Below are 13,771 nucleotides of genomic sequence, written 5' to 3'. Positions count from 1 at the left end.
TGAGAGTTGTCATATTTTTGTAACATTTTTATAATTTTGAAATTACATAAAAATTAAAAGTTCCCCCAAAATGAATTCCATTTAGTTCTTTTTGACAAAATATTGTTCTGAAACCCACTATCATAAGGAAATGCCATGTGTATTGAAAAAGTAAAAAGAGTAACAGCCTCTGGAGATTTTATTATAAAACCTTAGTCCATAATTCTAGTTTTTTACACTATGAAACATTCAAACATTGTTTCATAAAATACAAGGAAGATCCCATTTTCAATGCCATAAGCAGGAAACAAAGAAAACTGGAGATGACTAGTGTGAAGACTGGATCCAAGCCCTAGAGTGTGCCTTATGAGACATCAACTCAGAGGGCTACTTTCCTTTGTCTCTTTGGCCACTACCCAAAACCATTCCTAAGGAGGCCTAGGTGAGCATTCAGAACACAGATCCACTTCTTTAACTGAAAATTAAATAATAGGAAAAGACAGAGAACATTTTGATCACTAAAATCCCAAACTCTTTTCAATAAGACATTTTCATTCTTAAATTTAGGATGGAAGGCCAAATGTTTCCTTATTTCAATGTAGATATTACCTAGGAACTGATCTCAGGTTCCTCTATGTCTGAGAAGGAGGAAACAGTTCCACTTGTCAGATATTCAGGATATACTATGGTACTCACTCATCATAACACTCCAAACCTGAAACTCCTGTATTTGACACAATATGAAATTCTTCAGGAAGCAAAGTATCTGTTAGTTTCTTTGGCTTAAAAAGAAAGAAAGAAGGACAAGAATGAAAACATTAGTAAATGAAAAAAGTTGGATTGCATAAATCAACATTCCTATCCCAAAGGGATACTATTTATTAAGAGGTTTGATAATAGAAATAACAGTATTAGTAATATGGACCATAGGACATAATAAAAAACATTTAGCAGAGCACACATTTAAAAAATAACCATGAATTAAAGAACAACCTTGGTTTTAGTATTATTCACACATGTCCCACATATTCAGTAATCCATTGACTCTTTAAAATTCAATAGGAGGGGTGACTGGGTGGTTCAGTCAGTTAAGCATCTGCCTTCGGCTCAGGTCATGATCTCAGGGTTCTGGGATCGAGCCCCGCATCAGGCTCCCTGCTCAGTGCGGAGCCTGCTTCTCCCTCTCCCTCTGCCCCTCCCCCTGCTTGTGCTCTGTCTCTGTCTCTCTCAAATAAATATTAAAAAAATAAAAATAAAAAATAAATAAAATTCAATAGCAATTTAAAATTTACCTTAACAACATGCCAAAAATAAGAATTCTACAACTTTGAACTGTAAATTAAAAAAAAAATCTAGTCTTCTATACTGTATTTTCTAGATTAAAGTGGGTAACTGTAGTTTGAAAAATGGCTTAAAATAAGGTATCATAGAAACTTTCCCACTAAATACTTTTTCCTAGAAATAATTAGAAAGTGCTACAGTACAACATTGCTTTATATTTTTAAGGAAATGATTTTTAAAAATTAGAGGGCGAGGAAATTATTTGTCAAATACTTTATTTACCTTATGAGACACAATGACACCATCATGTGACTGTAATGAACGTTCCAAACGTGGGGGACAAAGCGAACTCTCCCTGGCCTCTCCTTTAACATATTTAACATCGTACAGAAAAGAAATATCCCTAAAAAATAAGAAAAATATATTTACAAAATAAACTTTGTCTGGCTACCGGATAAGAGTGGGTAAGATTCACATACATCCTTCTAGTGGGTGAAAAGGGGCACAAAACCAGGCTCCTTACTTCATACTTCACTAAGACAGCAGAGGCATTAGACAAGAACCACCCCCACCCCATTATTCCTCTTTTCCACCTCACATTTCTCCTTCACATCACAAATCCTTTCCCTTCCTTCAACCTCGGTTGAAGATGTATTCTCTTCCCCAGAGTTATTTCCTCCACTGATGTCCTTGATTTCATCTTTACCCACATCCTTTGGGATCTCATTCTACCAATCTACTTTCTGTATGTTTCCCCCTCCCTTGGAATATTCCCTTTGATCTATAACTCAAGTCTTTTCCCCTTCTAAAAGTCCTTCCTTGACCATGTTATCAGGATTTATCTATCAACTGATCTCTCACATTCTGTTAATCAGATTTCTTCAAATTTCCTTGCAATCTAATTTCAATACCTATCTCTCTTCTGAAACCGCTCTAGAAAGCTGATGACTTTCTACTGCCAGGTCATCAGCTCTTCTCTTCCACTATTTCCCTGTAATATTTCCCAGGGTTGATCATCTCTTTTTTAAAAACATTATCCTCTCCTCTATCCTCTGTTACTGGAGTCTTGGTTCTTTTGCTTAACCTCTCCTTCTTGGATGCCTCTGTGACTTCCTGTCTACTAAATGGAAATGCCCTGCACCATTATGGCCTCATCTGTCTGTCTTCCTACCCTATACTTTTTCTCTTGCCAATGCCATGCAAATCTCACCTTACCACATTTGTTACCTCTACATACACTGAATAATCCTCCCTCCATTCTAACTCTCCACCCTCCTATCCTCACTAATTGTCAGGAAGTACTACCACTCTACCCATCAAAAGCTCAGCATACATAATTGATTCCTTCCCATTCATTGCCCTAAATTCCCATCCACTGCCCTAAATTCCCATCCACCACTAACACTTAATTTCATAGTCACCCTCATAGCATTCTAGCATTGACCCTGTTGTCTCTTGCCAATGCCAAATCACTAGTCCAAGCTATCCCTACTTTTTACATGGCTCTCAAGTCTCTCTAGTACATTCTACACACTTCTGCCAATTCACCTTCGTATAGCAGTTATAATCACGCCACTTACTGCACATGATTTTCACATGTCTCTGCCCCTCCCCCAATTGTAATTGGTATAGCCATTATGATAAATAGTATGTAGCTTCCTCAAAAAAATAAAAAATAGAACTACCATATGACCCAGCAATCCCACTTCTGGGTTTATATCCAAAGGAAATGAATCTGGATCTTGACAAAATATCTATACTCCCATGTTCATTGACGCATTATTCACAATAGCCCAGACATGGAAACAACCTAAATGTCCACTGATGAATGAATGAATAAAGAAAATGTGTGTATATAGACAATGGAATGTTATTCAGCCTTTAAAAAGGAAATCCTGCCATTTGTGACAGCATGGATGAAGCTGGAGAACATTGTGCCAAGTGAAATAAGCCAAAGACAAATACTGTATGATTTCATTTATATGTCAGATGAGCACATGGGGAAAGGGGAAAATGAGGAGATGTTAGTCCAAAAGTACAAAGTTTCAGTTATGCAAGATGAATGAGTTCTGGAGATCTAATGTATAGCACGGTGATGATAGTTAGCAATACTGTGTTATATATTTGAAATCTGCTAAGAGAACAGATCTGAAATGTAATCTTCTTACCACACACATATAAACTCACGGATACACACAAATGGTAATTATACAGTTATTTAGCTTGACTGTGATCATTTTACAATGTATACATTTATAAAAACATCAAGTTGTATGCCTTAAATATACACAATTTTTGTGTCAAAGATATCTCAATGAAGTTTTTTTTAATAAAGTTTTTTTTTACAAAGTTGCTCTCAGGATGATGGGATATTAGTCACTATCACACCAATAATTGCTAGAGATTGGCCAATATAACTTTGTTAGCTAAAAACAATGAATGAGGGGCACCTGGGTGGCTCAGCCATTAAGTGTCTGCCTTCAGCTCAGGTCATAATCCCAGGGTCCTGGGATCGAGCCCTGCATCAGGCTCCCTGCTCCGCGGGAAGCCTGCTTCTCCCTCTCCCACTCCCTTTGCTTGTGTTCCCTCTCTCACTCTGTCTCTCTGTCAAATAAATAAATAAAATCTTTTAAAAAATAAAATAAAAATAAAAAATAATCTGTTTGGGGGCACCTGGGTGGCTCAGCTGGTTGAGTGTCTGCCTTCAGCTCGGGTCATGATCCCAGCGTCCTGGGATCAAGTTCCGCATCAGGCCCCCTGCTCAGCGCGGAGCCTGCTTCTCCTTCTGCCTCTGCCCCTCCCCCTGCTTGTGCACTCTTTTTCTCTCTGACAAATAAATAAATAAAATCTTTAAAAAAATAAAATAAAATAATCTGTTTTATTTCTTATAAAATTCTTGTGGTAAATCACCTGCTTCTACTCCTCTGGAAAATCTATTTTTATTTACAAAAACAAAAAAAAAAACTTTGATTCCTAGCCATTACACAAAAACTGGATCCCCCAGATTATCAAACTGAGTTCATACTTCAAATTTTTCTTCAGATCATCACTGGCTATGTTCATAAACAAGCATGTCTTTTATCTGAAGTTGTCAAGGAATGAGGTATTTCAGAGAGATCGATTTTCCAAATAACTGAGGTATGCTTTAAAAAACATTAAGTCTTTCTAAAATGTATTTAAAACATGGCAGCTTTCTTAAACAGAGTGTACATAATACAAAATAATCTTTTCTTGACAATTCAGGTAATGACTTATGAAGTTAGAAGTGTCCTGAGGACAGTGTGGTTATGTTTTTGAAACCTAAGTCAGTACTGGAATATGGCAGGCCCTGGTGGGTGTTGGGTCCTTCTTTGGGTTGGAAGGGTTGGAAAGCACTTTCCCAGACACCCTTGCAGCTAGGGTTCTGGGTGAGAACTAAGTTCCGCAAGTAGATGCACATTTGCAAGATTTCAGAGGTAGAAGTAAAACAGAAGTCACTTTCCTGTCATGTCTTTAGCTGATTCTACCAGCAACATCATGGAAAAGTGGTTTTCCTGAAACATTCCAGAATCCACTCTCCAGCTACCCCGTCCAGAGGGGCAGTGCAGTAACCTCAGTGACAGCTTCTTGATTTCAGCTTCCAGATCCTTGGATAACAGTTAAGGGGACTTTTTTTTTTAATTGCAGTATCATTCACGGACTACAAAATTCACCTTTTTAAAGAGTACAAGTTTTTAGTATATTCACAAGTTTTTAGTATATTCACAATTTACAAGTTTTAATATATTCACAAAGTTGTATGACCATCACCAAAAAACCCTTACCCATTAACAGTAATTCTCCACTTTTCTCCCCAGCCCCAGCCCCACCCCCAGCAACCAATAATCTACTTTTTGTCTCTGAATTTCCCTATCCTGGACAGTTCATATAAATAGAAACACACATGTGCCCTTTTATGACTGGCTTCCTTAGCATGTTTTCAAGGTTCATCAATGTTGTAGCAGGTATCAATACTTCAGTCCTTTTTATGGCTGAATAATATTCCATTGTATACGCCATTTTGTTTATTTTTTCAACTACTAATGGACAGTCGGTTTGTTTCCACTTTTTTGGGTGCATGAATAAAGGTGCCATGAATATTCATTGTAAGTTTTTGTGCAGACATATACTGTCTATTCTCTTGGGTATATACCTAGGAGTAGAATTGCTGGGTCATCTGGCAAGCCTATGTTTAAATTTTTGAGGAACTGCCAAACTATTTTCCAAAGAGGCTGCTCCATTTTACATTCCCACCAGCAAGGTATGACACTGCCGATGTCTCTACATCCTCACAAATGCTTGTTATTGTCTGCTTTTCAACTATCATCCTAGTAGGTGTGAAATAGTATCTCTTCATGGTTTGATTTGCATTTCCTTATGGCTAATGATGTTGAGCAGCTTTTCATGTGCATATTGGCCATTTTTACCTTCTTTGGACTCTTGAACTCTTGTGGCAGCCTTGGAGGTAGTAGCCTGCATGGTAGGTTAATTCCATCCTGTTCTGAGAGTTATTCCCAAAAGTATTGCTTCATATTTTCTCCTTTAGCCCCCCTGACAATTTTGTAAATACTCGATTTACTGTTTAAAATAGGTTTTATTGGGGCACCTGGGTGGCTCAGTCGTTAAGAGTCTGCCTTCAGCTCAGGTCATGATGCCAGGGTCCTGGGATGGAGGCCCGCGTCGGGCTCCCTGCTCGTCAGGAAGCCTGCCTCTCCCTCTCCCACTCCCCCTGCTTGTGTTCCCTCTCTCACTGTGTCTCTGTCAAATAAATAACTAAAATCTTTAGAAAAAATACAAAATAAAATAAAATAGGTTTTATTTTCTGAACTCTGACTGATAAAGCTGTTGAAAAATATTCAGAGGCTATTTGCTGGGTTGTTCTATATTTTACTGCTGTGCTCTAAATATTTAAGGTTGCTAGACATAATAGTATTTATTATACTCTTAACCTATACTCTTAACCTAACTCTATAACCTCTTGTTATAAATACTATTAGTTATACATATATTAATTTTCTACTGGTGCCATAAAAATTACCACAAATTTAGCTGCTTAAGCAACACAAATTTATTATGTTACAGTTCTATAGGTCAGAAGTCCAACACAGGTCTCACAGACTAAAATCAAGGTGTCGACAAGGCTGTATTCCTTTCTGGATGCTCTAAGGGAAGATCCATTTCCGTGCCCATTGGAGCTGTTAACAGAACTCAATTCCTTGCAGTTCTAGGACTGAGATCCCTGTTTCCTTTCCTTTCCTGCCAGCTGAGGGCCATACCCAGCTTCTAGAGGCCAACAGTAGTTCTTAGCTTGTTCTTAGCTCCTCCCTTCCTCCATCTTCAGAGCCGGCAAGTGTAGGCTGAATTCCTTCTCTCTCATACTTCCACTGTGTCCTCCTTCGTCTCTGACCTGTTCAACTTCCTTCTTTTTCCACTTCAAAGACTCAGGCAATTAGGTTGGGCCCATCCCGAGAATCCAAGTTAATCTCACCATCTCATGGTCCTTAACCTTAATCACATCTGCAAAGTCTCTTTGGTTATGTAAGGTATGTATTCAAGTTCTGAGGTACACCGAAAACATTTTGCGGGGAGGCAATTATCCTGCTTACCACAATACAGATCTTCACAGTTTAAAAATTCCAAGTGAGAAGTCATTTGACATTAAAACTTTAATATTGGGTTATTCCTGCATTCAGATATAGCTTATTATTTTTTTTCAAAGTACTTCAAACATTTCATAACTACTAATTATAACTAGTGATAATTATAACCATGATCTGAAGGTATAAAATAAAATACGATACTTTGACACCAAAGCCCCAGGACACAAAAGGTAATAGCCCAAGTTCCCGCCACCTTTTCTAGCACTGAGACATACCTGAGTAATAACAACTTATATTTAAATAGCACTGTACAGGGGCATCTAGCTGGTCAGTCAGTGGAGCACGTGCCTCTTGATCTCAGGGTCATGAGTTCGAGCCCCATGATGGGTGTAGAGCTTATATACATACACACACAAATACATACATACAAAGCACTGCCCATTATTTCCTTTAAAATATGTGCTTTACAATATCTCTGGGAGGTCCACAAAATGGAGCAAGTCTATTATTCCCTTTTACAAATGAGAAAATGGAACTCAGAAAGACTAAATAACCTACACATGTATTAATATGCTTATTACATATTAACGTGTCATAATATTACATATTGTTTCTTTCAGATGAAGTGATATCTCATGAGGGGCATGCAACTGATAAATGGACTACACACAGAAAAATGAGGTGGTCACAGTCTTCACAGGGAAACTCAGGACATTCATAATATTTTTAGGAATGACATAAAAACAACAAAGAGTATTTGCTGATTTGATCTAAAGGTGAAGGATTCACTTTGAGAAAAACCAAGGAGTAAGCACTTGCTTTTCAAGGTTTTCATGAAGCTATATTACCTCACTCTTCTTAAATGTACAGATGAAAGAGTCACTATAAGACACTCTGCCTCTGGGGTCTTGTCCCTTTTACTAGGGTACAACAAGGGACAGAAGAGTAAGCAGACAAGGACACAAAGGCATGCAGAAAGCAAATCTTAACAAAGCAAAAGCCGGTAGAGGTAATAATCCTACACACAGAAGGGTGGTCTGTGTCTTCTTCAGATTGTTTTCTGATTCAAAGATACTGTAAGCTTCAAATTTAAAATCTTTGATTCTATGATTTTTCCACCTGTGCCCCTCCCAAAGAAATGAGACAACAACTCTATTCATCGGCATCTACCCTACCATCTGCCTTCTTTACCTTCCAGCACCAGTTAAGGAAACAGGATGGTCAATCAGGTATCTGAACTTATTTCTTCTAATAGGGTGATACCAGACTTGGTTAGCCGGACGCGGAAGTGTACCCTAAGAAAAAAGCAAATAACATAAATAGACAGCAGAGGGAGCTCTAGTCAAATGAAATCTGTTAATCCTTTGGAATGTTTACATTAAAGACATTTGGATGGTCTATGGAAAAAAGAGAGCAGAATGCTTAATCAATACTATGGAGAAAAACTGAAACTGGGACAATTCAAAAGTGAAAGAAACATATCAAGACTGAGAGTAGTAATAATGATCACTTAGGTAAATCACATTTTAAAAAGCATTTCCTTGGAAACACTGGAGCAAATGATTTTAGTTTCAAGGAAATTAATTTTGAAGTATTTTAAAAGACGGTAAAGAACGTATGACACTGGGACACCTGGGTGGCTCAGTCATTAAGCGTCTGCGTTCAGCTCAGGTCATGATCCCAGGGTCCTGGGATCGAGTCCCGCATTAGGCTTCTTGCTGGGCAGGGAAACTGCTTCTCTCTCTGTCTGCCACTCCCCCTGCTTGTGCTTGTTCTCTCTCTCTGACCAATAAATAAAATCTTAAAAAAAAAAAGGAATATATAACATTAAAAAAGAAACAAGCCCAAAATAAAGTCACTTGTGCTAAGCCTCACATCAGCAAACCAACACTTAACACCTTACCTAATGGCAGTATGGCATCTCCCAAGAGTGGCATTTTAAGCCAATCAGCTGGAAGTTCCTCATCAGCACTAGAGAGGTAATCAGCCTGATAGGCTCCCACCCTTCCCCAGAAGATGACCTTGCCCAAAATAACTTTCTTCTGTTTATGATTTCCTTGTCCCTGCCCCCTTCCGCCAAAAACAGTACTCTATTTTGTATAGCTTCTCAGAATTCCTTTCCACTTCCTATATGGGATGCTGCCTGATTCATGAATTGCTGAATAAAGCCACTTAGAGCCTCAAATTTACTCAGCTGAATTTTGGTTTTTACAAGAACATGCTCAATAAATACCTAATGAACTGGATACCAAAAAGACATATGTTCCCCAGTTCTTCGTATAGGTATATACTCACCTTTGGGGTTTTAATTTTCTTAGGGGGCAGTAAGTTTTCAGGACAAGGACCAGCATTGGCTGCATAGGTCAGAGAAAGAAGAACTTCCTCTGGGATGAACTCATTCTGAAGGGATGTAGGAAGGGGTTTTGAACGATCCACCATGGTTTTTTTCTCCTTTAGTTCAGGAAGTACTAAGAAAGTAACAGGAAAGAAAAACTTGCTGCAGTTTTTTGTAGTTAGTTGGAAATCCCCAGGCTGCTTCATCAATACCACCTGTATGTTTCTAACAGAGCAAACACTGTTTCTGGTTGCAAAGAATAGTTAATAGTACTGAACATCATCTAGTCAAGAAAAAAAAAACTCATATTGCTTGCCCTCCTCACACTTATAACACACAGTTTCAAAAACTGAGGCACAAAGATGAACTTCCATTATTCCAAATTCAAAGTTGAAAATTAAACTCACATCACCTGCTCAATTAAGTGGAACAGCCTTAAAATGACTATTTTCCCTTTGATGTGAAAAGGACAAAAGAAAGTTCCCCTCACAACTGTCAAATTGTTTAGTAATTATTTCTATGTAAATCCAAAGGTGAGGATAACTGCATTAATTGGGGCATTTTTAGAGTGGAAGGGATCTGAGTTGGGTTTAAGAGGAAAAGCAGAATTCGGATTGTTGGAAATGAAGAGAGTGGAATAATCTGAGTAAACTGGCAGTCAGAGCTGTACTATTCAGCCTGAGTAGGGCAGAGTTGTGAAGATACGGAATAGGAACAAATAGGTAAAGGCCTCCTGTGCAGTCAGTCAAGGAGAGTGGGGTTGTTGCTCTTACAGAACTCTCCACTAATCTACGCCCCTCACAAAGTATGGCTTATGTTAATGATGTATTTTTGGAATGTTGGTGAGGGGCGTAGATTAGTGGATTAACAAACTCAACTTTGTTTACATTTCCTTATGCCTCTGTTTCCCACATCACTCATGGAAGAGAGGGTGATGTTAGGGCTCCAGAAAATTGAATTATGGGTCTCTGAAAGTTAGGCTATTGATAAGAATGCTTTTTCCTTGTAAATCACTAAGACATTGGAAAACTGATGGAGACTCAGGTCTCACGGGACTGTGATCTCTATTAGTTAACTGTTTGTTTTTCCCTTCCCTTGGCTTCAGGGCAGCCAGCAGTACCTGAGGAATGTCACACACATCCCACCCAGGAGGGGTGTTGGGAGGATTGTGAGGTGTCAGCTTGTGCTTTGCCCTCAGCTTGCCTTCTGCTCCCTCATCATTAATTTCTATAAGGAGGTATCATGCCTTCCTTGTTCACCAGCAAAACTTCTTAAAGTTCACATTACCAAATCTCTTTCTCTCTTGAATGTTTGAAATGGAGTTAGAATATCACAAGAAATAGGAAGAAAAAAGAAAAGCTGGGTGGGGCTTTAGCAAAATCTCCCCCCCAAAAAAAAAACAAAAAAAAACAAGATGAAGGTGTTGGAGGGAGTTTTGACGTAATGGGAGTAGCGATGAGTCTAGCTGATTCTATTCCAGTGCAGATCTGCAGTTATCTCTAGATGAATGAAAATCTTAAGGGAATTCTAGTCATTTAGATATATTGTTAAAACCTGATACAAACTGGTTCCTTAAAGTCAGAGCCCAGGTACCAAAAAAAGTAGTTTCATGCAACTATTGGAACTTAAAATAGGGTGAATTTAAAACAATATAAAACTCGGGGCGCCTGGGTGCTTCAGTCTGCTGAGCATGACTCCTGATTTTGGCTCAGGTCATGATATCAGGGTGGCGAGATCCAGCCATCCCTTGCACTCTGCCCTTAGCAGGGGGATAATGCTTGGGTATTCTCCCTCTCCTTCTGCCGCTCCCCCCACTTTTTCTCTCTCTCTAAAATAAATATAAATCTCTAAAAAGAAGTTTTAAAACAATATAAAACTCATCATCTTTTGAAAAAAATTAGTCTTTAGGTGGAGTAGTGAGACAAGACTCTGACTCAAAAGTACCCGAAAAGGAAAGGCTTTTGATTTTATTGAAACAAGTGTATTAGAAAAACGAAACGAATTAAGGTACCCTGAAGTCTCAGATTCAGGGGAACGGGGGAAGGGGCTGTGAGTTCCGTCCACGGCCATGATTACTTGTATCTGAGGGATCCTTGAAGAACTTTACCTGTCTCCTCCTTGGATGCAGAGACTTTTAACTTCTTGCCCTCAGGTGTTGACAAGGAAGTTAGCAATGTGGAGGACGTTTTCGGAAGAGACATAACAGTCAAGGCCTCCTACCACTCGCTTTAGTAATTTGAAATATCGCTCCAGAAAGCTAACTTAGAAACAAATCAGCGGCGTACTGGGATCTGGCAGTGCCGCCACACTGTCCTGCAGGCAAAAAAAAAAAAAAAAAAAAGAGAGAGATCCACTTAGTGCTTATGTTAAGATCAGAGTTTATAATTCATCTAGCTTGGGTTTTCCTTCTTTGGGGAGCCTTCTGTGTTCTCTCAGGTCACCTGACGCGACTGAGAAGCCTGCTCGGGCCCCCCACCGACCGCCGGCCCCACCCGGAGGACGCCCCTGGCTCCAGGCGGGGAGCTCGGGTCCGAGGCCTCGCCCACACGCAGCGCCCTGGGGCACAGCACCTCCGCGGACTCGGGGTAGGGCAGTGTCGTCGCGGGTCCGCCTCGGAAGTTATGGGAAACAGACACAACCGCTACCGGTAAATTATGTTTCCCGCCAGACAGCTGGTCGCCTCGCCCTTTTCCGGAGCGCCTGCGTGTCGTCATAGAAACCCAGGACCCCGAGCTTTGGCAACCCTCACTGGGGGCTGTCTTCGGCGGTGCCGGCGCAGGAGGGGGACTGCTAAAGAATCCCAACACCCAGGGATGCGGTGGTTTTCACCACAGCATAGGTTCAGCAGCAATAGAGAACAAACATACTTAATCGAGCCGTTCTCACGGAGTGCGCAAGTGACTCGATCCCGGCGCTTCCGCCCGCAGGTCGTCGCCAGTGCGCAGGCGCCAGCGGTGGCCGGGGTTGCTCTCGCGTCACCGGGGACGACCTTCGCGGCACCCGGCGCCAGATTGGAGCCAGCATCCCGGAAGAGATTTGTTTTTCCATCACTCGCTCCCACTTTTTTGTTGTTTTTCCTGTTTTTCTAAAAGCCAAATCCAAGGCGAAATTAGGGAACCAAAAGCTCTGGGTTCCCATCTGTTGAGGCTTCCTTGCGGATGCTGCCCCTGCCCTTGACCTCTTGGTTGTCTTCCTTGGGCACTTACGCACAACCCCCACCCCACCCAGCACGTTCAAGGCGTTCTTAGGTCGAGGATTTTTTTTGGCGGGAGGCAGGGAAGGAGACTGCGCTTTAGGCGGAGCCAACCCAAGTAAAATTGTTGGGGCTTCCCAAAAACCTGTTCTCAGGGAAGAATGGGATAGACGCATTGGCAAGGAAGAGTTGAAATCCCGCCCCTTACCGCCACCAGGGATCATTTTCTGTTAATATGGAGGCTTGGGGCGCCTGGGTAGTTCAGTCGACTAAGTGTCTGCCTTGGGCTCAGGTCATGATCTCAGGGTCCTGGGATCCAGCCCCACATCGGGATCCCTGCTCAGGGAGAGACTGCTTCTCCCTCCACCCCCTGCTCGTGCTCACTCACTCTCAAATAAATAAAATACACTTCTTACAGCTCTAGCACTATTATGAACAAATTCCCTAATACCGCTCACTACCTTTAAAAAAAAAAAAAGGTGGAGCCTTAATGCCAAATAGTACGAGTGGAATCCCAGTGTCTAGATGACTCTAGTCTGGCAAATAAATTTTAGAAGGGAAGATAACTTGTTCAACCGTCCTATTCCTTAGGACCAAGCACAGTGCCTGGCCCAAACTACCTGGTGTTTGAAAATCAACTGGACAGTTCTCCTGTGCTGATGGATTTGGTCTCTGGTTTCTGGTTTTCAGGATAATAGCAATGGTAATAGCAATGAAAAAATATGAGCAAAGTGTTAAAAATAAAAACAACACACAATCTTGTGTGCCTGGGTGGCTCATTCGGTTAAGCATCTGGCTCTTGGTTTCGGCTCAGGCCGCGATCTCATGGGTGGTGGGAGCTCTGCAATGTGGGGGAGGAAGGTCGGCTTGAAGGTTGGCTCCCTGTCCCTCCCCTTCCCCCTCACGCTCTCTGTAAACACACACACACAGTCTCTATGGCCCATTCTAATTTTCCCAAACACCCTGGCTAGCTGAGCATTTTAGCCTTTAGCCATATCCCATCACTCTAATTTTTTTCTAGATTTTCCAAGAATCTAGAGAGACAACACTCACATAGCACACATGTAGTTCCCTCTAAGAACTGGCAATGATCAAACAGGTGAAGGGCAAAAGCAATGCACAAGTAGGTGGAAGGTAACTTTCCTCCAGTTTATGTGCCTTCTGCTTTCCTCACTGGTGGTGTGACTCTACATTCTAGTTTGGAACCATAACCAGAAGACTGAACTTCGGAGATAATAAAATTCCAGCGTTCAGCTTACAGTTTATCAAGACTTTGGGTACTGGAAGAACAAGATAACTGATCTTTCATATTCTTAACTTAGTTTAAAAAAAATCTATAAGGGACTGATAGAAGAGATGAAGACA

General features: G+C 40.7%; 1 protein-coding gene across 1 annotated transcript in view; it reads right to left on the bottom strand.

The window, feature by feature from the left end:
• AXDND1 (axonemal dynein light chain domain containing 1) overlaps window positions 1-11,452 on the bottom strand; it is a 95,118-nt gene extending 83,666 nt beyond the window's left edge. The window contains exons 1-5 of the mRNA XM_025878148.2: window positions 11,321-11,452; window positions 9,174-9,346; window positions 8,070-8,173; window positions 1,543-1,663; window positions 676-761 (exon numbers count right to left, since the gene is read on the bottom strand). Coding sequence (XP_025733933.1) covers window positions 676-761; window positions 1,543-1,663; window positions 8,070-8,173; window positions 9,174-9,346; window positions 11,321-11,414 — 578 coding nt within the window. The 5' untranslated portion in view covers window positions 11,415-11,452. The remainder of the gene's footprint in view (window positions 1-675; window positions 762-1,542; window positions 1,664-8,069; window positions 8,174-9,173; window positions 9,347-11,320) is intronic.
• Between the last annotated feature and the right edge of the window lie 2,319 nt (window positions 11,453-13,771).

Source organism: Callorhinus ursinus, unplaced genomic scaffold (assembly GCF_003265705.2).
Source record: "Callorhinus ursinus isolate GAN/ISIS: 27379988/994484 unplaced genomic scaffold, GSC_fseal_2.0 scaffold13, whole genome shotgun sequence".
Taxonomy (NCBI): Eukaryota; Metazoa; Chordata; class Mammalia; order Carnivora; family Otariidae; genus Callorhinus; species Callorhinus ursinus.
Note: the sequence above shows the minus strand (reverse complement) of the source record. Positions and strands in the feature narration are given on the sequence as shown.